At 45.7% G+C, this 27,859-nt stretch overlaps 1 protein-coding gene across 1 annotated transcript in view; it reads right to left on the bottom strand.

Moving 5' to 3' along the window:
- LOC119456093 (hemicentin-2) overlaps positions 1 to 27,859 on the bottom strand; it is an 80,949-nt gene that overhangs the window by 20,430 nt on the left and 32,660 nt on the right. Inside the window, exon 2 of the mRNA XM_037717693.2 lies at positions 12,210 to 12,293. Within this exon, the coding sequence (XP_037573621.1) occupies positions 12,210 to 12,216 (7 nt within the window). The 5' untranslated portion in view covers positions 12,217 to 12,293. The remainder of the gene's footprint in view (positions 1 to 12,209; positions 12,294 to 27,859) is intronic.

Raw genomic sequence — 27,859 nt, 5'->3', positions numbered from 1 at the left:
TTACGTGCTCCAGCAACCACCAAATCGCTGGGCCATTTTCTGCGATTCGAAAGCAGCCCTACAAACTCTGCAGTTTGCCCTACGTCACGGGTTACACGAACAGCTAGTGTACGAAATAAGACAAGCTCATCACCATGCGATTGAGAAAGGACACGACATCGTATTTCAGTGGTTGCCGAGCCACTGCGGAATTGTTGGCAACGACAGCGCCGATGAAGCTGCTCGCTCGGCTCATCAAAAACATCAGCGAGTGCCTATACCACTCTCAAGAACGGACGCTGCGCGACAACATCAATCACTTGCTCGCCACATCACACTTCAAAGATGGAATTCACCAGGTTTCAGCAACTCACGCTTGCATTCTCTCGACCCTAAATTGCGACTTCGCCTGCCACCTGGACTCTCCCGTGGTGAAGCAACTTTACTGTGTCGCGTGTGGTTGGGCGTCGCATTTACAAATTCCTATTCATTCCTACTAGGAATGACTAACAGTGCGGCATGCAATTTGTGCGGCTGCGATGAAACGCTAGAGCACCTTCTGTGTCATTGCCCAGCTTTTGACGCTCAACGACGGATTCTTCAAACTCAACTCAGCATGTTAGATAGCAGAGTGCTGTCAGAGGAAAAGATTCTGGGACCATGGCTTACGCATTCCTGCATGCGAAAGGCCACAAAAGCTCTTCTTCAGTTCTTGAAGGAGACTGGACTATATGAGCGCTTGTGATAGTGGACCTTCCTCTGCGACTGACTGTGTGAATAACTGACTCTTTATGTTTTTTTTTCGTATTCTCGTTCCTTATCTATTCTTCCCCTTTCCCTCTCCCCAAGCGTAGGGTAGCCAACTGGGCACGTCCTTGGTTAACCTCCCTACCTTTCCCTTCTCGTTTCTCTCTCTCTCTCTATGGCCAGCTTGACTGCCCTGCTTCATGCATTTATCTATTTGCGTTTTGATTTACGTCCTGCATGTAACTGATTTTATTTTATTTATTTATTTTATTTACAGATATTGCTGTCTCGATACACGAGACATAGCAGGAGTGGATACACCAGACACTATATCAAAACAATATACAATGAAAACGTAATTAGAAAATGTGGTTAGACAATTCATTCAAAAACTCTTCATTAGGTTTTTCCGCAAGGAACCAGCTAGGGTGTTCCAAATTTAACAACGCTTGTAAAAAAAGAATACTTTAAAAAATTTACAAAAGACTGGAAAGGAACAATATTAAGTGGGTGGGAACGACGCGTCGCACGTCCAGTGGAATGACTAAAGGAAATCGGTGCTTCAATGCAACTTTGGCCGTGTACAATCTTATGTAGCAAAGTGATACGTTCAAGTGTGCGTCGATGAGCCAAGGGTTCTATCGATAATGCGCATGCGTGAGATGAGGGAGAAAAGTTGCGGTCATATCGGCGATAAATGAACCGTATTGCTTTGTTTTGTATGGCTTCAAGGTTACTAATGTCACGTGCAGTGTAGGGTGCCCATACCACTGAGGCGTACTCTAGTAATGGTCTGACGAGGGATTTATAAGCTGTTAATTTGCAGTCCTTAGTAGAGCACTTGAGGGTTCGCTTTAAATATCCCAGTTTCAATATGAAGGTGCCATTTTAGGTTTTGATTGAAGGTAACTCCAAGATATTTGAAGGTATTGACAGAATTTAGGTAGGGCCCATTGCAACTATACCTGAAATTTAATGGCTGCTTTTTATTAGTGAAAGTCATTTGTACAGTTTTTTGTAATTATTTCTCATTTGCCACACGTTGCTCCAACCACAAAAGGACGAAAATACATTGTTAAGAACCTCTTGATCTTCTCTGTTAGTTACTCTGGTATAGAGCACGCAGTCAGCGTACAATCGCAGTTTCACTGGTGTGTCCCTAATGACCTGTGTGATATCATTAATTTAAATAATGAACAACAGGGGCCCAAGGCCCAAGCCCTGCGGTACCCCAGAAGTGACTGTGGCCGACGATGACTGCGCGTGATTAAAAGTAATCACGCGCAGTGGCAGTGACTATCTACTTCGTAGCTAGACACGCTGTAGCAGGTAAGAATCTTTTCATCATGAGTGCAGCCCAGGCATGCTCGCGATCGTTGCCTTACAACAAGCAATCTTTGCTGACCGCCGAGGTGGCAATAAAGATTACCTTTGAGCAAGTTGTTTGGTCTTAGCCCTATGAAAATGGCGCTCGTGTTGGAAAACCGTAAGGAACCGAGAAGTACGTGCGTTGTCAAAATTTAGGATTTTACTGGGCCTATTCCTGACGCTAGCATCGAGCCCCGTGGCACATCATTTATGGCATCCCAGTACCATAACCCGTGGAGAAGAAAACGTACTCTTGTGTACACTTTCATATATTTTCATATAATTGGAGGAGGAGGAAACAACTTTATTAACACGAAAGTGTTTTATGCCGGGGTCCACCGAGACTTCACTGACGTATTTCCGTCACGGAAATACGTCATAGAACATAATACAAAGAAAGAAACCAGAAGAAAAAGTTCCACAAACATGCAAAATTTGGAAATCGAACCCACGACCTCTCGGTCCGCGACGATAGATCGCCTAGCGTTTAACCCATTGCGCCACAAACGCATTTGCAGAGAGCTACACAGACGCGCCTTATATATCTAACACTCCTCCGTGTACCCGCGCTCTTGCTCGGGGCGGTGCCGCCGCCTACGAGCAGAAAAGAGAAGTACTGCATTAGACAGTTTTAGCAGAGCGTTCACGGCCCGCTCCGCTCAGACCGTCGTGTCCTAACGATTCGCGCAGAGCCGCTCAGCGGAACGCAAGCGGGAATGCTAATGCGCGTGCGCACAACGCTTATATCGGCAGCGGAACGAAGAACGCTGCCCACGGTCCGCTACGAAGCTATTTGAGCGGAGCGTTAGGCTGCGTCTACTGGTTGATTTGTCGTTTTACAGCCACGCTGAGCGCGCTTGGCTGGCGTCTCTGGGAGACGCGCTTGTCAAACAAGCCAAATCAACGCAGTTCCTGCAGCCAACGGTGTGCGTGAAATGTTAGCGGAGCGGAGCGTAAGCAACGCTCTGCTAAAACTGTCTATTATGACACTAACGCGCACCGACAGTGAACGCTTCGGTGGTCTCAGCACTACGACGCCTCGATGCCAGCATTCGAAGGGACGCTGGCATCAAGAAGCACTACCAACGCCACCTAGGTGGCGTTCACCGTACTCAGCACAGCGGAGCGTGGCCTCCGCAATTAGCTCTGAAGATGTTTCTGAAGTTGATCGCGGAGGCTGCAATTACGACGCGCTGTACGCGCTGATTTGACTCGGTGACGATTCAGTTACGTGCTTTGTCTTGCGCGTTGTATTAGTGTGTCAGTTACGTGCTTCGTCTTTCGCGTTGTGCTAGCGTGTGCAGCGTAGTGCAGCTTCCATATGCACGACGGTTGCTCATGGTCATCGACGTTGGTAGTCGTGATGGAGGAGACGTGCCACCAGGCGTCAGCGTGGGTGCATCAACGCCTAAGGGCGCTTTAGCCACAAAACACCAATAGACATTATATATCAATGTGCAGTAAACATTACACTACTTCTGTGAAGACACGTTTCACTTTCGTGTTCTATACCGATTCCTATATGAGAGGGATCAACCCATTTTTATGTTAATTTGGCTAAGTGAGTGGTGGCTACCAGGAGAAGCAATAGCAGATGTACTTCATAGCCGGGAGTCTGCTTCGTTAACATACAAATGGTATCTTAGCGCTTGATATGGGAAGGTCGTGGTACTAATTTAACAGAGGTCGGCAGGAAATAATGTGGGCCAGAAGTAAAAAAAAAAAAAAGTTGTCGCAGTTTCACCTGAAAGGCGAAGCATCAATTGCGATAGCAAATTTGTGGAAAGCTATACGGAGTAATGATAGTAGCTTTATCAGCTGTATAAACTTCGACATGCAGCAGCACCGGCAACACGCAGAACTGTTGTCGACGCCGTCGGCGTTTTGCCCGCGTTCGCACAAAATGCGTGCGGCGTTGGTGACTGTTGCCGGAGCCTCTGATATAAATAGGCACTTCGTGCCGCAGCTAAACGTAATCTCCCTTCCCTCCTCCTGCCCCCCCCCCCCTCCCCAAGGCCTTTCGCACGTCAGAAGAAGGCGCGTTTGCTCTACATATATGGTGATTGTAAAGGAGGAAAGAGACGCCTACTTCTGCAGCCTACAGCACGGCGCAGAACGCGCGTTTGTTCTCCGCCGTGCGTTCACTCCCCGTGAAAGCGCGCGTCCCTCGCGCCCTTTCACTCGCACATACAGCGTTCGGCGCGCGGCGACGATTTCATCTCCATTGACGTCATACGGAACCTCACGGCGACGGCGACGACGACGGCGACGGCGACGCCGACGGCAGAAATCTGCTTTGGAGTGTCCATATAATTGCTATCGCAATAAAAAAAAACATGGCTTGAGGACAGGACAAATTAGCGAGCTCTACGTTAACCTTCCTAAAGCGAAAAACAAGCGCTTAATAACAGTAAGCGAGAACTCTGAAAAGCGAGATCTCTGGAATTTTTCTTCTTCCTCATAAAAATAGGGTCTATAGTGAAGATCACTCAGCTGTACTGCCATCCCAAATTTATGCGTTCTCTGACTTCCCTGCTCACGAAGACAGCGCTCTCACAGCGCAGACAGCCGCTCTTTCTCGGAGCACGCCAAAGTGTATCAATGCATGCGCCTATTTAAGCGAGTGTTCTGGATTCAGTCGGCGTTTCAGGATGCCGTCGAGATAGGACCTTATAATGTTTTTCCGAGTCGACCAGTGCACTAACCGCCATGCGATACGGACAAAACGCCGAAGGTGGTTAGAAAACGAAGGGACAGTATTTGTTGTCGCACTATCCTCCGAAGTCGATTGCATGACAACGAGGTTGCCACGAATATTATGTACTTTGAAAAGGAAGCGAACACATGCGTGTGCATGCAGAAAGAATGGTTATCGTGCGACTCCGGCTTGTTTTTGCTTCGTCTACGGCCTAGCCAGGTGCACGTCTGATCCATACCTGCAAAGGTGAAGCGGATCAATATTCCGCCTTCCTGTGCCGGACACACCATCATCACGCAGCGGCTGCAGTATGCGGCATCACGAGGTCTCATCGCATAAGCGTGTCGCACTGGATAAGCGCGCGGGCACGCGATCGAAAGTCACGCTTGAAGTGTCGTCAGTGCAGCACAAACAAAGGATGAAGCGGGCGATGGAGGAAACGTGGCTGGTGATATGACCCTAACGACGGGATTTGCATATCTCTGCCGCGCGCTGCGCCGACTTGTATTGACGCGAAGCTTCAGCTATTCTCTTTATCTCCAGCGTTGGGTCAGGAAGCGTGTTTTCGCAGCTGCAGGTAATGACAGGTCGTGTCGCATAACTGCATGCAATGCCCTTTGTCGTGTATTTGTTTTTGCGACTATCTTAGAATAGCAGAGTCTTAACCCTGCGATGCCCAAACAATATTCCACATGAAGGTAAATTTGAACCACTTGAACAACTTTTCTTTCGGCCATTGGCAAAAAATTTCTCCAAATAGGAACAATAATATGTTACTCGAGTTAGAACTTATTTAGTACAGTGATTAATTATTTGTAATTGATTTACTGAACTATGCAGAAGTGAAAACTCTCCAGCACGTGAAAACGCGCTACTATAGGCTATGCGTTAAGTTTCCGGCGCTTGAATCGCGACCTGCAGGTGTCAAAACAGTTTAGCATATACGATAGACTGGGCATTATGGTGTTATAAAGTAAAGCATAACTTCCAATTTTCATCTCAGTGAGTAAGCAACAACAACGTGCGCTGATTAACGTACTTCAGATCCTCTCTCCTGCAGGTTTACTTAGTTTCTCGTAGCTCTGACATTGTCCGCATTTTCTCGCGTTTAATATGTTTTCTTTCATTGGGAAAACGGTAACTCGCCCAGATGAGACCATCAAACAACACTCCCGATATGATTAGGTTCGATAAAACCTTTTCGCCACAAGGGGGCTGCTCATTTTTGTCAGCCTAACTCTGCATGTTTCGGCGCAGACTTTTTCTAGACATAAGACACCACACCCGATTGAATCTGCTTTTCTCATTCAGCGCTAAGAGAAACAGACAAAATTCCGTCGTCGTCATACTGCATTTGTCGGTTGATCGATATCATTCCTTCTTTGTCATTTCATCGTGAGTGCGTTGGCGTCACACAATCGTCGTCATGCTTCCATGCTCATGGTTCACCTTAGCAAGCGACTGTCAGAGCAACGTTGGACGATATTGCAGTATGTGGAATGTAGCCGAAGGCAGCTAAAGTCTCAGAATTACCACTACACGTGTTAAATAAACGTGACGTCAGGAATAAGGCCTATCGCTAAATTGCTCGAATGCTGTTTGCATGACCGTCAACAGTCATCATGCGATGAATTCTGCTGTAATTTATTAGGTTGACACCGACTATAGCGCAGTGCGTGACAGCTATCGGCCTAGTAGTGTGCTCGGAGACATTGGCGAAGGCGGACACGAATTGAAAAAAAAAAGAAAGAAAAAAGAAAACTGAGAGGGTGTGAGATGAAAACGAGCACCGCAGCGTTTGGCGAATGGAAACTGAAATTGAAATGGCTCCGTAATTGCGCCCCTATGCAAAAATATCACAATTCTTCTCAAAATGTGATGTTTGTCGATAAAGCAAGAGCGCAGTGTACCTATGCGTCCGAAAAAATGTCTTCTTCTTTCTGGGGTTTTGCGTGCCGAAACTAATTGTGATTATGAGGCACGCTGTAGTGGAGGGCTCTGGATTAATTTTGACCACCTGGGGTTCTTTAACGTGCACTGTCCGAAGAAATAGCGAGACCCGTGGAGGAAGGCGAGTGCTGCCGCTTAACATTTTTTCGAGAGTTAGACAGTGTTTCACTTGAGGCGACGACGGGGAGGAGAAATGGGAACGGAGAGTAAATTCGGGCGAAAGAGGAACACAGGGAATGGGAAGCAAGATCGCGCTTTGAACCAGCGACGACAACAACGGCAAAACCTTTGGCGAAGCACGGGATCGCTCAGCTGGCTGTCTGCTTCCGAAAGAACTCTTCACCCAACTAACTGCTGGACAGCTATAATTAGCGACCTTGGGACAGTACGCGAAGGGTAATTCTTTCTGACAATGTACGCGCACCTACCGATAGAGCGAGCATAGATCGAATGCCCACCAAAGCAAACTTGAAGTGCGACTGGCGCTGATAACAAATGACCCTGGTGGCGAAATTAGCGCAATAGTTCCCTTCTGCTCAAAGGAATGCCAGAGAGCGTTAAGTAAAAGCGCTGAGAAAGAGAGAGAAATGAAGAGCGAAAGGCAGGGAGGTTAACCAAGGACGAAGCACCAAAGCAGCTTTTGTGTCAATAGGTCCCGTAAACTACCGACTTTCGGCTGCTTTTTGGGACAGCAAGATGCAGCTTATAAAGCGTAACCGATGACTACGGTGATGAATGTAGACGCGAGGTTCACTTCTGTCGCGGTATAAACGATGAATCCTGGAGCAACAGATAGCATGCAAGACGATTTATTTTTCCGGTGGCTGGTCACAACACGTGATTGTGGTTGTTATTGCAACATTTTTACATGATGCTGCAACTTAACATTGATCTTGGCAGAAAAACATGGCCCGTGGCAAACAGCAATATTGCTGAGCATCTGAAGATGCCACGCGCGTCAATCCGAAGACTTCGTTTACGTAAGCATATTAATAATCATTTAGATGATATGACCACTGCTATATTAGGAACTCGGCTATCAAAGTTGGACCGCTTGTTGGAGAATGGTTGCTGCAGCAGAGCGGCCCACAAAATCGGCACAAGGGCGCACCAAAACTCAAATTGGCCGCCACCGGTATGTTTGTAATCGCAAAGCACGTAGGATAAACAGCGTAATTGTTTACGTGTTGTAATCACTGCGATGCAACCGAAGCATGAAGCACTCGCTGTTGTTGAAGATTACGCACGTGCGCATCGCGGAAAGCTCAGCCCAGGGGAAATGGTGCGGAAGCTAAGGTAACTAGATAATGAGTTCTCTCGAATATATTGAGGTAGAACAACACTTGCGGCTAGAGTAGCCTGGACCAAACAAACGCAACTGCAGCGCATCGCCGGTTAATAGGGCGTTGGAATTAGGCTTTTGCCTTCTGATCTCTAGCTGGCAAAACACCATTTGCGCTCGTTACTGGTGCCCCAGAAATTACATCTTAGTGTGGGCACGATCCTTGCTACTGTGGCGGGCTTTACTATGTGTCCGGGATTCCGGCCTCAATTAGGCACAGAATGCTGAGGGGCTTAGAACATGCTTGGTGTGTTTTTCCACAGAATATTCGATAATAGCTCTGTGTGCTCCCTGTTGCGCTGGCATGTTGTTTTACATGGCGGTAACGTGTTCTTGTTACTCATGATTAAGACATAATTGTCAGAGTAAACATCCGATTTAAGTATCAAAACGGCCATCCTTGTATACGCCGAAACTAACTTAATGTTCATTTATGTCGCAGTTCCAGAACGAGTGGAAAATGGTAAGAGGCAAAAAAAAAAATGTCTCATATAACGGAACTTTTAAAAGACGAAGACAGTCTTTAGTAGTGCGCGCCTCTTCTCACCGCATTCATGTAAAATTGCGTTCGACTGCATGAGAGTTGCAGTTATCCATTCAAAAGCAAATCTTTACTGCGAAGCTGTAATTGCGACTACATACATTCGCTGGAGAGCCTCTGCTCTAAACATCCGCTCCGACAGTAGTCGACAATTCATTCAAAACCATTCACGCTACCGAAGTCAAGTTTAACGACAATGTTGAGTATGTCATGGGGGATATGGGGGTAAAGTTCACTGCGTGCGATTATTAGGCGCGCTTAGGAAAAATCCTGGGGCCATCTTAATTGCGGCTTAGAACTATACTATATAGGGTATTCGACATCGCTTAATTTCATAACAATCGGGCATTTCAGCTTTAAAGTCGGCAATCATGAAATTGATAAGAAACGGGATGACGGAGTTTCTCAAATACAATCTTCTTGCGGCGAGGGACAAAATTAACTAAGTGTGTGCTAATTAGAGTTCTGTGTTCTTGCAGCTCATTTTGTTCGCTATACAGCGCTTCCATTGGCTAACTACAAGGCGTGTCAAGACGGACGTTTTAATTTAAAAATGTATACAGGGAAGAAAAGCTGTAAATATATATTTAAACGGGCCGTTTAAAGTATATTTCTAATACCACAAGCGTTAATAATGAGCAATACTTCATTGAACGGTACAGCAGCCAGCGCAATTAACATTTGTGGCATGTCATGGCATGCAGTGGCAGTGAACAGAGTGCACAAGGGTTGCAACAAATTTTCTCAGAAGCAGGAAACGCCTATTTGCCTAGGGAACCCTGCGAGCCTATAACAACAAGCAAGCAATATTTCTGCGAACCTGTGAAATTTCTCAGATATGTCTGATCCGGCACTAGTAAGCATCAAGTAGGCCTAGCCCAGCCAACTTTCCTCAGATGTCACGGCAACAACGTGTTCTCCCGATATTTACATCATGTAGGCTATGTTTCTCAGTGGAATCTCAGTTACGGTGGTTAGATACGTTATGCCTCATCATCTGTTCCACGTGCTTGGAGCAGATTTTGTTGAGAGAGCCAAAGAACACGCCTATTGACTCTCACCGCACTATTTCTACTGTACACAGCACTGCAGAGTCAAGTACCCACAACAATACAATTAGCGCTAAGGTAACGCACAACGAGAACATCTGACAAAAGTCCGCAACAACACGTGCAGAAACCTTTCGCCCAAAACAGATGAATTCTCGGAAGACAGCTGAGGTGTCGAGAAGAAAGAGCACAGTATGAGGTGGCTGTCCAGCCCTGCCTTTACGTCCCTCGTGGCCAGACGGAGGGAAGTAACAGATGTCAATTAGAGGCCTCTATGTCTTGCCCGCCGCAGGAAAGATCGGTGGAAGCGGAGCTCCACTCACTTTTTCGAAAGAGAAACAGGTGTCTTCCCCAGCTTTCCCGTTCTAGCCTAGCTTTGTTGTAGTGCGCGAGCGAGAGTGTGTCCAGACAGGAGAAATTCCGTCTTGAAGGCACTCTCGGACAATGCGACCGCGCTGTCGGATTCTGCTGATGCTTTTGCTGCTACTACCAGTTCTTACTGCCTATATCACGGGCACGCTAAGACACTGCCTCCCGTGAGAGCTCTATCCATCAGGAAAGTGAAAGGGCTTCCTGTCAAGCATTACTCCCATGCCGCACTCTAGTGTGCGGCAAGGAGGCAGTGCTTGACAGTAGGAGTGTGGCTTCGACTAGGTATGGCACTTAGAACTCTTTCTTTCCGGCAATAGTCGACACCGTCTCCCAATGGTGCAATATTAGTGCTCGACAGAAATAACAATGGACGTCTCGTATCACAGCATGTTCTGGCGTTATTGGTTTCCCGTTTTGTCGGTATTCTTGATATCATTTTGCGTCCTTTTACACCACAATGAATATATCTTATACACTTCTTACGTGCTTCATCTTAGAAGTATGATATAGCGGCAAAGATTGTTTAAACGTTTCTGTAATATTAGCTTATCAATAAACAACTTATCATTCTCGATTTCGCCCCCCTCCCCCCTTCCCTCATCCCCATAGGAAAAACTTTAAGAAAAAAAAAAAGACGTGAGAAAGACATACGAAGATTATTCCTTTCAGATTTCTGAATCATGTTACTCGTCATAAATTTTTAACTACACTGATAAGACAAAAAAATAGGTTCTGCGTGTTATAGCCTTTGACAGCGTTATATCAAGGGATCGTAGGTGTTGTCTCCGCTTGGGCTTATTGATAGACGGTTTCTTGTAATATTAGCTGGAAAAATGCAGCTGTCGTTCTGTCATTGCACGGCGACTAGCCGATGTCCAGAAAGCAGGAAACCTAATACAACTGTCGAAAAGTACACAAACAAATACAAAGACTGGTTTACTGTGACACGCTATTGTAAAACTTCGTGCACAGTATTGTGGAACGTGTGAAAGCACGAACGAAGGCGTTCATTAATCAGTCTTGAAAGACTAGGATACACTTTAATACTAGACGCAACAACGGAAGAAGTAACGTAAATGCGCAATACAGCTGTTAAGCCCATGTTCTGAGGACGTCTCTGGCAATGGTTGTCGAACAAAGTAGGCTACTTACTTCGACTAAAGGCCACTCGTTTTCGTGTCTGCGCGTTTGTTCCTTGACAATACGGCTACTTCTTGCTTCCACGTACGACTCTCGAGTTTGCACTTCACCAATCCGCTTAGCTTTCGCAACATTACACTGTGGTAAGTTGAGATGCTCGGAAAGCTTTCATCGACGGAACGGTTTGTTTTCGCGGAAGAACAGAACTTGAACCAACTGCGCGCATTCCATTGCAGCAACTCTCTTTGATAGCTAAGCCATGGTTACAATAGAGGCGGGCTGCTGTTCTTGAACTTGCATTTGATATATGCTGCCCGGAATAGAAGAAAACACTAACACGCACACGAATGAAGAAACGAAATAGACGGACGAGCCTAGTTCCATTTCCTCGATTTGTTGGGTATATAAATGACTTACAAGGTAACTTAATTAAGCTAAATGACACGTATAGCTTATGATGACTGTAACTTCATATAGAAGGGAGGGGCGAGGGGTGGGAATAAGATCACATACGTTATCTTTTGAGATAAACTGTATAACTAAAGCTAAATGTGACAGTTGGCTATGTAATGATGAAACAAGTCGTTTTATAGATTAGCTGCAGTTTGTTCTTGAGGAACCGGAAGAAATTTAACACGAGATGTGAATTTGAACGAAGTTAACAATGTTAAAGGGGCTGCCGAGAACGTAATTGGGCTTGCATACGGAGCTAGCTTACTCGAGCTTTAAACGGACAGCATTCTCGTATTTAAAAGAAAAGACTTGTGCCTCATTTCTCACATCATACTTCGTACAAAGAAAACTAGAAAATCATTTCCATACCCAACCGATATCTGGTTACACTCTAACCTGATATCCTCATTGCAACATCTAATGCAAGCGATAAGGTACCTGATAGGTAACTGAGAGCGGTTCCTAATGATCACCGCGGCAAAGTATCCACATTTTTTGATGCGAATGAAAAAGTACGCTGCATTCAGTATTGTTGTAAAAGCAAACACATCAACTATATTTAAAACTCACTTTTCATGTCCTCCCAATCAAACTTGTAGGCGTTCAAGTTATTACTGCCAACGTAGCAGGATAGCAGCAGGCTTCACACATTTCCTGAAACAAACGGATAGAAATTGTTTTAGTCGTCCATATCAAAAAGGAGGAGGGAAATTAGCGCGAACACTTGACGGTCATCGCATTTCTTTCTCTCTTTCTCCCTTCTTTATATTCTCATTTTTCCTTCTCCAGCGTAGGGTAGCCAAGCGGACCATTGACTGGTAGGATCCCTGTCTTTTCTTTTATTTCTCCTTCTCATTGTTATGAACGAAAATAGTATTTGCGTGACACTTCTCAGTGAATCTATATAGTCTGCAATATTATGGGGCACCCATTATAAATCTTCTTCTATCGGCATGATGAGTTGACAAACAATGGTTATTTCAAAGCAAGAAACCTGGTATTTTGTACGCTATGTAGCCTTCAACGCAATATCATTAATTCCATATCTGCTTCTGCAAGTTGAAGACGGAGGTTATATGTCGTTGCGTGTAGCTATATTGTCATCCCATTTCTTCGCAATTCCTTCTTTCTTGAGATAGAAGAAGAGAACCAAAGTAAAGGCAGGCAGGTTAATCAGGAAAAAGTGCGGTTTTCTGTCCTGCACAGGGGGGTAAAGGAAAAAGGAATTACTTGCAAGTTTAACAGACGCTAACCTTAAGAAGGCAAAGGGCAACACTGACACAGGACAAAAACTTGTCCTGCGTCTGCCTTCGTTTGCCCCGTTTTAAAGTGTGCGCTTCTTAAACCTGCAAGTATGAACTAACTAGCTCGGTGTATTTTTTTCTGTACTCTTCACTTTTCACACAACGAGAACCTAGACTATAGCAGGATAAGCGAAGGGCAGCATAATATCGATGCAGCATAAATGGAAATGTATACGAAACCCGGGATACGGTTTGCTGTTCCGAATGCGTTACTAAACGGAACTGCTGTCACCTTGCGTACTTAGCTTTCTTTCGACTCAGATTTGTTGATAGCCTGTCAGAAGGCTTGAGCCACCATGTGTCTTGTAATGTAGAATCCTCCAGTCCACTTTTCTTGCTCATATAGACGTTACAGTAGTATTTCTAAGCGACAATAAAAACCGAGCCTTTCTTTCTTTTAATTTTGAAGTGCCATACATTCATGCGCTAGCAATTATGCCTATCGTGTCAGTAATTATACAGCCGCTCAGATTTTAGCATTCTTTAGAGAAAATGAAGCCTGCAGGAACGTTGCTTTCGTTAAGCTTTCAATGATTCTTACATTTATGTGGCCCATGCCATGACAACGTCATTGTAGAATAAAAATGTTGAGACAGCTAGGTTTGGCTCTTCAACTACTCGTAAAAGAAAGAGGAGAAATTTTCCTCGACGATTGTTTTCGTAAGCGGATAGTGCTTTTATTAATTGGTGAGGCCCGAAGCGAACGCCGATATAGTTGCTCCCAACTGATTGTCGACTTTTTTTGCCGCGGCAACTGTCACAAAGCAAGCGCGTTCAGGCTGGTGAAAGCCAAAAGAAAGTGCACAAGTTCCCAACTCATGTTTGGTGCTCGACGCCACAGTGTTAGAGAGAAGTAAACGTCTTACTTCCGCTCCTGTCCTCAAGGCTTCGGAAACACCGTGCATTTGCCGCAAGAGTCAATTTCCCGCGTACAATAAGCTAGCGCGTTTTCTTTTTCATCTCTCTTCTTTCCTGCCCAAGAGACTTGGAGCCCACGGGGGGTTGACAAGCGAGAATAAAGGCGAACCCACAATGCACTCCAAGGAGCATAGCGAAGACAAGACTGGAAAGGAACGAGACGTCAGCGTCAGGCGTATCGCCGAAGTAGACGTCAAGCCTGAGGACTTCTGCAGAGCCACACACGTAGTGTCACCGCCAGCGCGTGGAATACAAAGAAGAAACTCACAGCGCGGCTCGCAGTGAAGCATCGGCAACATTGGACGAAGGATGTTGCACCACACTAACACGAAAACTCCGTCGTCACTATGCACATCGTATTTATTTATTTATTTATTTATTTATTTATTTATTTATTTATTTATTTATTTATATGCTTCTTTATTAATTTATATGTTTGTTTGTTTTTGTTCTTACATTGAAGCTGTTAGTGTGACTATAATGAATTAAATGGTCCAAAACATTACATGCATTTTGTCATGGTGTCTTGAATGTGACTGCCCTGACATTTCGTGCACGTTTGAAAACGCCCGTCTCCTGATACGCCGACACCTCCTAAAGCAGCACACAGACCGGCGTGTTGCAGACGGATCGTTCCCTCCCCGTGTTCGTGGTCGAGGCTTGCCCCGTCGTGCTAGAGCACTGTTATACAAGTTAAGGGTTGGGTCTGTGTTGGTGCGCGAACGCCTATACTGACAAGGACGTGTGCACAGCCCGTCGTGTACGTTTTGTGGCTCCTGTGAGACACTTGAACATCTCGTTTTAGAGTGTCCCGCATTCGTTGCGCAGCGCGCATTACTAATTAAGGAGTATAGACTTATGAGGCTGCTATGTGCGACCCTTGACGATTGCCTTTTTCCAAGGTGAGACGAGACCAGGCCCATCGAGCCCTGCTAAGTTTTTTGAAGGACACTGACTTGACCTCCCGTTTATAGACATTATTTGTGTTTTTGTTTTGTTCTGTCTGTGTCTCCGTCATTTCTTTATTTCCTCTTTTCTTTTCTCATATTTTCATTTCCTCTATTCCTTCCTCCTATAGGAGTAGGCAGGCGTTGTGCCCCTCTCGGTGGCAGTTGTCAGCTTGCTCCCTCCTTAATCCCTTTGTGTCCTTGTGTGTATATGTGTACAAATAATAATAATAATAATAATAATAATAATAATAATAATAATAATAATAATAATAATAATAATAATAATAATAATAATAATAATAATAATAATAATAATAATGAGAAAATCCACCGAGATAGAGAGAGGGAATGATCATGATGTCAGCAGCCTACAGAGCGATTTGAACACAATTCATGCTTCGCGCACATATTGGAGCATGTCTTTAAATAGCGCTAGATACCAAGTCGTATCATTTATCCGTAAAGGTCTCCCGGTGAGAAGGGTTCATAACTTACACGAATTTCCTCTTGGGCGGATTCAACATTACAAGTATATAGGGGTCTACGTTTCAAAATTTCACATAGAATAAACATATGGTAACCGTGGTATTTCAATATTTAATATCAAACCCCAGTCATCTAGAATGCTTAACCTCATATGACGTATTTTCATGAGGCCTCCAAAAATGTGAAAGTGATGCTTCACAATACAAATGTTCGCCCAATAAGTAAGTATGCTTGCGCTTCTTGCGCATCTAAATCTAAATTCATGAGCGTTTTTGCATTTCACCTGCAACAAAATGCGACCACCTCGGCCGGGATTGAACCGGCGACCTCGAACTTAGCAGCACTACGCCATAGGTACTGGGCTACCGCGGCGGGTAGCACGTGATCAGCTCCATGACATTGCACAATGTAACTCATGGCCAGAAATTTGTAAATAAATAGAGCTTCAGTGCAGGCAAAGTAGTCAATAGATGTACGCATCGTTCTAAAGTTAAAGTACTCCAGGGAATAAAAGAGCAATAAAAGCAAATGAAACAACGTACCCATTCGCTTTGATCTTTTCTATCTTTTTTTCTTTCTGTCTTTTTTTTTCGTAGCAGCCTTCCATTTCTTATTATTGCCGAATAAATGTGACCGCGTAGCAACATGTTCCTAGTCCGGCATATTAAAAAAAGACCTGTTTTAGCAACACTGTTTTGCAACAGTCCTTTATTTAGCATTCTGTGTCAGCACTGGAACCGAGAGAACAGGCGAAAAAAGCCAGAAGGTGTTTGGCCTCACTTTGGTTTTGTATTCATCACGCTTTATTATTGCTATGCTGCACGTGCTTGCCATTGTTTTATTTTTAGAGAAGATAACACAATGTTTTGGGGTCCATAGTTCGACAAGTATTTTGAAAGAAGCGCTCAGTGCTCACTCTCTCTCTTCCTCTTTCTATTGCCCTTTCCCTTAACCCCAGTGTAAAGCAGCAAACCGGACGCTCGTCCGCTTGACCTCCCTACCTTTCCTATCATTGGTATTTCTCTCTCTTTTGAAACAAGCTTATGCGACTTAACGAGTTTTCCACATAGAGGCTTGCACAAGCAACAAAGAGCAGCACCACAAATACAAGCAAAACATCCTATCTGTTCATTAGAAATCGCTATATTTGTGGTAACATACACTTCGACATTCCGAAGTGGGTGGATCCTCATCGCGATGATTGTGTGTATGATGAATACGCACGTATACGCGCGTGCGTGCGTGTGTTTGCGTGGGAGCTGAGCACTCGCTGTTCCAAAGTTTGGCGGGTAAATAAAACCTCAGCAATAGTCATCACTAAATCGAAATTCTCAGACGACAGACAGCGCGGCGACACTAACGAGTTCGTGATTACTTTCCGATGCTATCCATCCACCCATTCTCGAACGTGCTCGGCAAACAACTTTTTTCTTTCTTTCTCTTTTTTGTGCTTATATGTTTTTCGTGGTTTTCTATATATATCGAAGATTTATCCAGCCGGATTCAACGTAAACAGATATGATCAAAGCGTTGCTTTCGTAGTTCCTGGAAATGTCCCGCAGGTCGGACGAATGCGTTTACTCGCTCTTGATTAATCGAAACGATAAGTCTATTTCGTACATGAGATGCCTCAACCAGGGAAAGTTAGGAATTGAAGCTATGTGAATGTGCTGAAAGTTCATTATATTGATCGATAATGGGTGGGCAGGTTAGCTCTACGCCAGGTACTCTGCATAGGACAACTTGACGGACGATCATTTCCCGCCACATTTCAAGAAACGACGTTATATCTGCGTCTTATCTATTGCGCTAATGTTTTCGGTGAAATGAAGCACAGTAATATCATGCAAGGCGTAAGAGTAACCAGCACCATCAGTTTCACTGTTCATGGTAGCGTTTCTTGCGCTACTATACCGTGCCACACCTCCATCATGCCATAATGTTTCTTTTTATTTTTCTGTCTTTATTTTGCAGTGTCTGGGTTAACGAAATCGAAATGTGTATTTCGTGCTAGCGCAGAGGTAAACATCGCAGAAGTAACTCGATTATGTATGTATTGCGACTGATGCTGAAATAATTTTGTGGCATGCCTCCGCTCGGTGCCACCAGCTATCCTTCATCGCTGGCCGCAATGTTTTCACCGAGAGATAGCAGCCAGTCTGACCGCAGCTAGTGACTGAGGGGAAGTTCGAGAGAGGCGGAAGCTGCGGAAAGACTGGGCTGGACTAGGAAGGAAACAGCGTGACAGCGGCAATTTAATAGGCACAAAGGCCAGCCCCCGTGGGGTGGCTTCTCGCACCGGTTCGAGCCGACGGGCGACAGCTGCCGGCGCCGCTGACTGCGTGGAACAGCACGCGTGCGAGGCTCGCACGGAATCTCGTGCTCTGCATAATACATTACAGGATACACTAACGGTAGCGGGGAGTAGGGGGGCTTATGGGAAATTATGCAGGGCGATGGCTGTAATACGCTCGAGGATCTGCGTCGCCTCGAGCGTCGGCATGTGTTTGACGCTCTGCGGTGCCGTGGACTCGGCTGCCAGCGCGGAGTTGCCGTCGCGCCTCGGAGGACGAAGCGAGCGAGCCCTGTGCCGCGTGTCGCTAAGCAGAGCGCGCATTAACAAATTGGCTCGAAGTGAGTGCATTTCGTGCGTCCCCTCCTCTATGCTCTTTCCCGCTTCCCTGTGACGTGCTAGAAGAGCTGCGTTAGGGAAGTTCCGGGGACTCCGAGTACGGAATAAGGTCGAGGGTAAGGGAGAGGGTCAGGGCGCGCCGCGTGATCCTTTTAAAAGCGCAATCACCTCTCCCGGGAATAAAGCACGGCGGAGGAATCAAGCTCACTGCCTATTAAACTCGAATTAGAAGCGCGAAAGTGTCTCCGCTGGGTGGCGCTCCTTTACTTTTGGCGTTATCATACGTATGCCGACCTTTTGTTGCGTTATTTCGTGCACGTTTTTGCCTATGCAGAGCACGGAGCGAGACAGATTAGTTAAAGGCTGTCGTGAGCGTTACTTCCGAGAAATGCAAGAGGACATTGGCGCTAACTGTGAAGAAGATTCACGGCAGAAGGCGATTCCATTAGGCGGAATGCAGTAGTCATAGGATGAGCGAGAATGCTGCGGAAAAGCACACTTATTGTACGAGTGCCTTTGTGGAGCACTGCTGAATTCGCGCTTGCTATGGTGACCCGCGGGACCACATGCAGCTCAGATAGTTACGGCGTTAAGGCCGCCATGTCACGCGTATATTTCCGACTGCGATAGGAACAAGTGAGAGACCAATTTGTACAAAAAATGCGTGCTGAAGTTTGTTTTCTTGAAGCGGCTATAACAAGGCCGGCCAGGTGTTCTACAATACCCAAAAGCGTCGCTCACTCCTATTGCAACCCATCGTAATTGAGGCGTTTATTCAAGAGAGAGAGAAAGGAATGACAGGGGAACGTGCTGTGCGTATAAGTAAGCAGACCAGCGGGCTATTAGCGAATTCCTTGTAAGAGCTGTATAATGCCTCTTGACTATTCCGTGATTTACTTCGAACCAGCAATCGCTGTTCGGCGAAAGCTCGCTTGCACAATTTTCTAGCTAACATCGCTTTATTTACTGCATTGTGGTTCGTCGTCACTTGCGCCAGCCCCATATTTGGAGCATAAAATTCAACAAAATAAATATACCGTGCACTTTGTTTGACATGCCAGTGGCATAACAAAAAAAGAAAAAAAAAAGAATGTGAACCTGTGGTGCTCTTGCTTACTACGTGGTCACTTATCTGGCATACCAGTTGCATTCTTGTTTTCTTTTTCGAGCATTGAACACAGCAACAAATAAGTAGTTTGTGCTGCGACATATATGAGTCGAGGAAACGCAGGCAAAGGCAAGTTGGTACTGCACGCAGGTTAATCAGCAGCAGTCGCACCAAGAAACTTGGAGCGGTCAGCAGTATTGGGCAGATTTCGTCATTAAGTGCACCTGTGACAGCAGTGCGAGTGAAAACGACAGAGACGTGAGAAACAGAAAACCAAAAGCATAAGAGAGAAGTTGTTTCACCATTACGGAACTCGCCTGCACTCTCATTTCTTCGGGGATGGTTCTGGCAGCAACAAAAAGGCACAGCTGCACGAACGACTCGCATCCCAATATCGTACACACCAGCTGATCAGCATCGCAAATATAGCGCGTGCGCGCATATGCTTATGCCCTCATCGCCGTAAGCACACTTCGTTGTGTTCTCGCTCAGAGCACCGTCTTATGCGCGGACGTTGTACCGCACAGAGCTAGAACAGCGTGCAGGGGAAAGGGAACAGGGAGAAATTGAGAGGGGACGAGGAAGAGGTCAGGAATCGGGGTAAGCGTAAGACCAAGAAGAAACGATAATCAATGCGCAGCTGGCTATGTGTGCGCGGAAACGCTTGCGTGATCCACGACGAAGAAGGGGATGCAAATATCTCGAGATCTGCTCATGACGGCCGCCCTGCGCAGATGCGCCGTAGAGGCCTCTCTCGACGAGAAAAGGCCACTGCCTCGGACACCGCTTTGCGGTAACGAACGAGACCCGTGAGCTAGTCGTGTAGCGAACAGAGAGGGAGGTAGGGAGGGTCGTTGACGAAATAACGACTGCTGTCGCTATGCCACCGCCGGCGAGTGAGCGGCGAGTATAGAGCTTTCCTGCGGACGGTCTTAGAGCGGCGGGGATGGGGAGAGGAATATTGAAAGCTAATGGTTTTATTATCCGGGGCGCGAAGACAGTGCGCTGTGGCACCGGTGATAAGCTGCACGCAGCCCTGCTCGCGTATAAAGCGGTACTAGAAGTGCCAGAAGGGAGTGTGTCAGAGCACGGGGCCTAGCGCGTGACGTGTTAACGAGATCCGCCCCTTTCTGCCATCCCAGTGACCGGAAAAGCGATCACGTAACATTTCAGCGTTACATGTCTCAAAAGAACAGGGATACCCCCTCATTTGCAAACTTGCGTCTTGTAACGCGAGGACACCTCCGCGGGTCCTCGAAGAACCAAGAACTCGGGCGAGTTTCTACGAAAGCATGTTTATGTTAATAGTGCAAGGAACACAGTAATGGCTTTTGTCTTGTCGTTTATTCTTGTGTACCTTCCTTGCGCTATTAAAGCAAACATGCTCGAATAAACAGACACAGTCGGGCTGGCAACTTGCAACAAGATATATATATATATATATATATATATATATATATATATATATATATATATATATACAGGTTGTCCCAGCTAACGTTATCCAAGCTGTTCGAGGAAGAAAAAAAAAGATGAGAAAGGATGGTGCAAGATACAATTCTATGACCTACAGTGTTCGGGTGTCAGACCTTAGACGACAGAACAACGTTGTAACTGTATCTTAGCCAGTGTTCTTAAGTTCTTTTCTTTTTTAACACGAAAGTGTTTTATGCCGGGGTCCACCAAGACTTCACTGACGTATTTCCGTCACGGAAATACGTCATAGAACATAATACAAAGAAAGAAACCAGAAGAAAAAGTTCCACAAACATGCAAAATTTGGAAATCGAACCCACGACCTCTCGGTCCGCGACGATAGATCGCCGAGCGTTTAACCCATTGCGCCACAAACGCATTTGCAGAGAGCTACACAGTCGCGCCTTATATATCTAACACTCCTCCGTGTACCCGCGCTCTTGCTCGGGGCGGTGCCGCCGCCTACGAGCAGAAAAGAGAAGTACTGCATTATGACACTAACGCGCACCGACAGTGAACGCTTCGGTGGTCTCAGCACTAAGACGCCTCGATGCCAGCATTCGAAGGGACGCTGGCATCAAGAAGCACTACCAACGCCACCTAGGTGGCGTTCACCGTACTCAGCACAGCGGAGCGTGGCCTCCGCAATTAGCTCTGAAAATGTTTCTTGTTTTCTTTTTTTGTGTGTGTGCGAACAGATGGCTAACGTTCACTGGGACACACGGCACACGGTGGTATGGGCGCAATGAAAAATACTCGGGAGAGACTCCCTCGAAAGCCTGTTTTACAGCGAAGCTGTTGAGGAGCGTTTCGCAGCGGTTTTCATGCGGCGGCATGCGATGTCATGGTCGACATCAAATACATAAATGCAGCGCAACGTGTTTCGGTGCCCCTACATTGGTTTGAACTGCAATGTTCGATGACCATACAATAAAGCTATATGGGCATTTTCGTTTTAAGCAGTAATCCTCAATTTTGCCCGGAAACGTACTTCCTTTGGGTCAGCATAGGGGGGGGGGGGGGGGGGGTTACTGAAACCGCATGTAACGTTAAATGTGTGTCACTGAAATGGAAGGACATCATGTAATACTATCATCATCATCAGCCTATTCATGTCCACTGCAAGACGAAGGCCTCTCCCTGTGATCTCCAATCATCGGAGTCATGAGGGAGGTAGTGGCCGAATACTGCACCAAGGAGGCCAATTCCTGTTCTGGTGAGGGAGTGACTTTGATGAAGCTTCGTGGGCCTTCCTAGTTTGGTTGCACCTTGAACTAGTATAGCCCCACTAGCTCTCGGCAATATATTTTTTTCTTGCCGGTGTCAGGCACCACTCCATGCCTGAAAATGTAGTGGACTGGAGTAGGATTCGAACTTACGACCTTCAGATTTGAAGCCGGGTATTCTGCCTCTGCTCCACGCCACTCCTATCTCCTATCCCTATCGCCACTCCTATCCTATGTAATACTATAACATCACTTATATCTTTACATCCCTGGCATACCCACGCGCCTTGCTTTGATATTGTTGCATAAAGGAAAGCAACCATAACTCGATCATGCATGTGTAGCGCTCACTGATGGCGCCGTAGTTGTGAAGACCAAAGGTGCCAAAGTGTAAGCAAAGTAGGCAAGTGTATGCGGCTTTGTGCATGGAAAGAATGGAAGCAAAAAAAAAAAGAACCATGGAGATTTACCAGAATGGGAAGAAAGAAATGGGAAGAGAAAGTCTGTACGGTAACAGAAAGGGCAGTGCCTTGCTATTTGAGGCTCGAGCTGGTTGCCTAAGGACAAAAACATACCGGAGCAAATACTAGTAACAAGATTAGGCTTGTGTATGCTGTAGCAAAAATCCGGAGACCATTCAGCACATCTAATTGAATGCGAAGGGATTCACCCAGTGAGAACCGTAGGTAACGTACACCTTCCAGAAGAGCTTGGATATAAGTGGACGGAAGCATCAACCAGTCAGCAGTCGAGATAAACAAGTTACGTTTAGAGTATTGGTGAAAAAAAGGGGAAGAGATTGTTAGGACAGGATCCGTTAGAGGCATAACGGTAAAAGATAGATAGAGAAGTTTTCGAGAAAAAAAAATTAAGGAGATGCATACAAAAGTGATCGAATAAAAAGCATGTATAGCACACCTGATTAACTCAAGCAGGCGACTATTTGTCACTGCCCCGTTTCACAGGGGATGCCAATAAATTATTATCATCATATCATCATCATCATGACAGAATCGGAGATAAATTAAGCTTCTGGCTTGGCGTTCAGAGAGGTGTAGCTCGGCGGTACATACTTGATACATGATTACCTAGCGCGAAAAAGACATCAGGACGACAGCGAGTAGCACACAGGACGGAACGCTAGCCGTCCGATCTTCTTTTTTTTGCGCTAGTTAATGATGTCCCAAGTTTGTAATAAGCACCCCAATAACCCAACTGTCTTATCTAGCTCGGCAGTATTTTTGTCGATCCGCGGGAGTGGTCACTTTTTAGAGCGCTCACTCTGCCATACTAGGTACAATTCATCAAACTCAAACCTGTGCTGATTATGACTTGCGAGGCTTAGAAGCGTGTAACTTGTTGCAGAAAGTTGACGGTTGCCCCCGTGTTCGACACGTAGGGTCAAGAAATGGCTTGAACAGACTAAAGCATCAAGACAGAGGGATGCCAATCCACGTCCACCCCCTTTGACCACGGTGGGTCTGCTACGATTAGGGAGAGCCAGATTGTAATATTAGACTCTTGGACGTTTCACGTGCCCTGATATTCACGTTTCACTTCCCCGATACAGCCTACCCGATTTTTGTTTCTCACGTTGCCTAATACTGGCTCCATGTTGGAGGTCATCTAGCTGTTTGTACTATAGCTGAGCCATGGTGCCACAACGCCGTCTGCGTCGACCCGAGGCCGTGAGCCAGCCAACCGATTCCTAATACTATCGAAAGGTGTGAGAACTCGCTTATATGTATGGCTTCGCTGTCTTTAATGCATAAGATGTCAGATTGGCATATATCTGCTAATAACTTTTTTTTTCGTGAGCATGTGAGTACTAAATTTGCTACGTCGCTGTGCTGTGTCCCCGTTTCGTTTTCCCCCAAATAAGCTCAAGAAGCACATGCAGCCTTCATTCGAAACTAAAACGCTGCACTACTGGTAGTAATCTGACAGTAATTGTGGGCTGGCACTAAACCCGCTGAACATAAATTATTTTTATTTTATGCCCACGATGCACCAAGCTCGACTATGAATAGCCATGAATAAGCCATTAAGGTTCCAAGTGTTTAAGACTGTACGTAGACCGGTACTCTTCTGAAGCACGTACTAAAGCGCACGTGGTGCAACATTCAATTCTCGCTAGGACGAGCCGAGAACAAATGATGGGAAATAGTGCAGGTGCTTCATAAATTTTTAAAGCCGATAGTTTGTCGAAGTGATGGCGAGATTTTCTCTCCTATGCGTTTTGAAGCAGCTTCCTGGAAAACAATTATGATTTATCGGTAAGGCGAAATTTGCTTAGAGCAGCAGCCGTTCACAGACATCTTTTTAAAGCGGAGCTTCCTCTGACGAAGCTACTGCGCTTCGCGCGGTTTCCAGGTCCATCGCTAAAAATGGAGTTTAACAGCTCCCGCATTTCAGGACAATACGTTTGCTGCATGCTTGTGTGTGCGCATGGAAAAACGACATCTTAGACACACCTCCTCGTCATAAACACACCAGTTATACACGTCCTAATATTCCGCAGTTCTAGCGGAAACTGATTTACGGAGTGTGTTAAAGGGACTGAACCAAATTTCATTGGTGCACATTTTAAATTTTTTTTCTTTCTTTTTTTAATGTAATGGCAAGCTTACCAGCAGTGTCTAATCATAAAGTGCTAACGCGGAAAACACAGCGAAACATTTTTATGAGAATTTTTTGATCTACTGAGAGGGTGTAGTCGTTCACTGGAAGCTTGCTGAAAATAGCGATAGGTGAGCGCGATAGCGATTATACGCCGGCATCGGTGGGAGGCAGAGGACAAGTGCGGCCGTAGCTGTGGGAAAGTGTTATTTTGTTTATCAAGCCGATGTTCCTGCGATTCATGTCTTCCGAAGTGTTAAATTGTTTCTACAATAATCGCGCTACGTGTTTTGGTGGTTTCCTTGTTTAACTGCTTTGGTCATTACCTAGTCAAGAGTGTTTTTTAGCCAAGCCAAGCTAAGTTCTCGAAAGAGAAACGACATTTTTACATGTGATACGCTGGTCAGCGTGTTGCAGTAGCCACGTATGCGTGCGCTCTAATATTGTAGTGCTGGCACCCATTTACGATACTATAGTAAATGACATTTGCTATTTCACATGGAGAGAACACAACTCCTGGGTACTTTCTCGCAAACTCGTGCGCATACAACAGCATATATGTGCGCCGCCATGCATTGTGGGACGCCTGTGTCGCTTGTTGGCGTGGACTTTCTTTACTTCGTAATACGCGTAGAATCAATCGCTAGCATCTAATAATATTGACCCTTTTCGCGGAGCAGTTTGTTTTAGAGAAACGAGATGGCGCTCACGGCGGCGCGCCATACCTCTCCTCAACGACCGCGCACGAATACGAAACCATTACCGCTTCTACCTTGCTTCTGTGCGATTAGCTGTCGGAAATGCAAGTGAGTTTTCGCTAACGCACTGTGCTCCAATCATGCTAGATTGAATCATGTGGATTGAAGACGTGTGCAGTAGTTGGCTGCAAAAATAGTGACTGGCATGTTAAGGAATAGAATGAATCTGTCTGGCCAAGTTCGCGGACCGCTGCTGCAACTGTCCGAACGTGTTACTGGCACTTCGTGATGCACGGCTTTCCTCGAGGATACAGAAATTTACCCATCCGCCAGCCTTGTATCGCTAACCTTCAAAGAAAGCGCTTCATCCCCAGAACGTCGGCAAGAGTGAGCTCATTAAACAATGACAAAGGGAGTAGCGCCGCTTCCTGTCATAGTAAGTTTCACGCACGTTATATATACACATCTTTCCCAAATGGCAGGAAAACTTACGCCCACTCTATCGCTGACGTATCAAGAATAAGTGAATGGGCACACACTTGAATATATGCGCACTGTATACGCACAATAAATGACGGACTACACCTATGACGTACGAATGGTCGAAGCTGAATGTTCCGTGACCCGTCCACAAGAGTAAGCGAGTTACTAGCTGTAATATATATTTGCTACAAGGTACCCAATGTGTGAGCTGTCACTGTTGTTGAAAAGAAAAGTGTACAATCATTGCATTCTACCGGTGCTAACATATGGGGCAGAAACTTGGAGGTTAACAAAGAAGCTCCAGAACAAGTTAAGGACCGCACAAAGAGCAATGGAACGAAAAATCTTAGGACTAACGTTAAGAGACAGGAAGAGAGCGGTGTGGATCAGAGAACAAACGGGGATTGCCGATATTCTAGTTGACATTAAGCGGAAGAAATGGAGCTGGGCAGGACATGTAATGCGTAGGATGGATAACCGATGAACCATTAGGGTGACAGAATGGGTACCTAGAGAAGGTAAGTGCAGTCGAGGTCGGCAGAAAACCAGATGGGGTGATGAAGTTAGGAAATTTGCAGGCGCAAGTTGGAATACGCTAGCGCAAGACAGGGGTAATTGGAGATCGCAGGGAGAGGCCTTCGTCCTGCAGTGGACATAAAATATAGGCTGATGATGATGATGATGATGACCCAATGTGTACTACAAAACAGCTACGTTTCAAGCCTTGTACGCAGCAAAAACAAATCTATAGGAACTGAGCACACCCGCGAGCGATTAGGCAGAAAATAATAAGATAGCGGCCGCACCGAGGAACTTCACTGAGTCAGAAACTGACAAGTCACTGCTTCAAAATATTTGCCGAATAAAGAACAAAGACCAAAACACACTAATCCTGACTGAATTCATAATCGGAAAGCTTGGATAGCTTGGAATACATATTTAGCCCCGCTTTTAGAACAAGCACCATATACGCTGCTTGCGCCGTTTGGACATAGCTTAATCAGCTCCGAAATCGCTTTTGCATGTTCTCTGAAGCTGTGATGAAAGCTACGTGTCGTCCACCTAGTCGCCGTCTACGATATCTCCGAAAACAAAGGTTTTCTAAGCCGCGCCGGCGTCATGCACTTCCATTGTAAACAAGGAGGCAATGGAGGCAGTTGAGGCAAGCAATGGACGCGTCACCACGTGATCAAACATGGCAGCGCCCACGGGATCGCCGCGAAAAGGGTCAATACGAACTGCAATTTTAAGCAATAAGTATGCTGTACATATATAAACCGACTTACGTATGTACTGTAATCTCATACTACCTCCGGAGTACCAAGATATCACCACCAGGCCGCACCACTTTTTTTTAGACTTTGTTTGCCAATTTAAAATTGTAATTCCTACTTAAATCGCGAACAGCGGGCTAGATTCTACTACTATAAATTATGGTCATTTCATTTCCATTAACAGCACACAACACATTCTGGCCAGTTGTCAGTCCCTTTAGGTTCAATGAGGTAAGACGCGCATAAGGACTAAATTGGACACGTCTGTCCTTGATCTTACTTAATGAGATGAGCTTTAGGAAATGCCACAGCTGGATAAAATGTAAACGACGCAATCTTTACAGCCTGTCTAAAGCTTTAATTGAAGACCGAACGTTACGCTCTCCCGCTCGGAACCTCAGAACGTCATGCCACAAAAGTATAAACCTTCTCCTGAATCCACGCGCTGGTCTGGCCTCGATAAGAGTGGCTTCGACGATCAGATATTAGATCCTCCGATGAAGTGAACGTGAGATTTTATTGTTTGTTTCATTTAGTTGGATAAAACTGGAAATAGTGGTTGGGTCAATCTGTTTCCACGGGCGTGTATTAGTTAGCCATGGCTCTGCTCCACGTTCACTGAGTGGTCACACGTGGCGATGTATGCCCCCCATCTGCGTCTTCGGAAGAATTTCAAATGTGCCAGGCTTCCGGTATATAGCGGTGCTGGTAAATTTACACAAACATTTTCTGATGTATGGCCAAATAAGTGCAGCTGCACAGTCTGGCAAGGCGAATTTGCTTCCGTGTAAAATTTCAAACCATCACCGAAGCATATTTTCACAATAGAGAGAGAGAGAGAGAGAAACGGGGTGGGAAAGGCAGGTAGGTTAACCTGAAAAGATGCTGGTTTGCTACCTTGCACTGGGGCAAGGGTAAGGGGAAATGAAAGATGGAAATTTCCATCTGGCTAAGGCCAACTGCGGAAGTGGAATAATGAGAACTATTTCTTGTCATATATAAACCGCCATTCACCAGAAGTGAACGTATTTTTAACTGGAGTGCAT

This window comes from Dermacentor silvarum, chromosome 6 (assembly GCF_013339745.2).
Source record: "Dermacentor silvarum isolate Dsil-2018 chromosome 6, BIME_Dsil_1.4, whole genome shotgun sequence".
Taxonomy (NCBI): Eukaryota; Metazoa; Arthropoda; class Arachnida; order Ixodida; family Ixodidae; genus Dermacentor; species Dermacentor silvarum.
The sequence above is the reverse complement of the archived record's forward strand: the minus strand, read 5'-3'. Positions and strand labels throughout refer to the sequence as shown.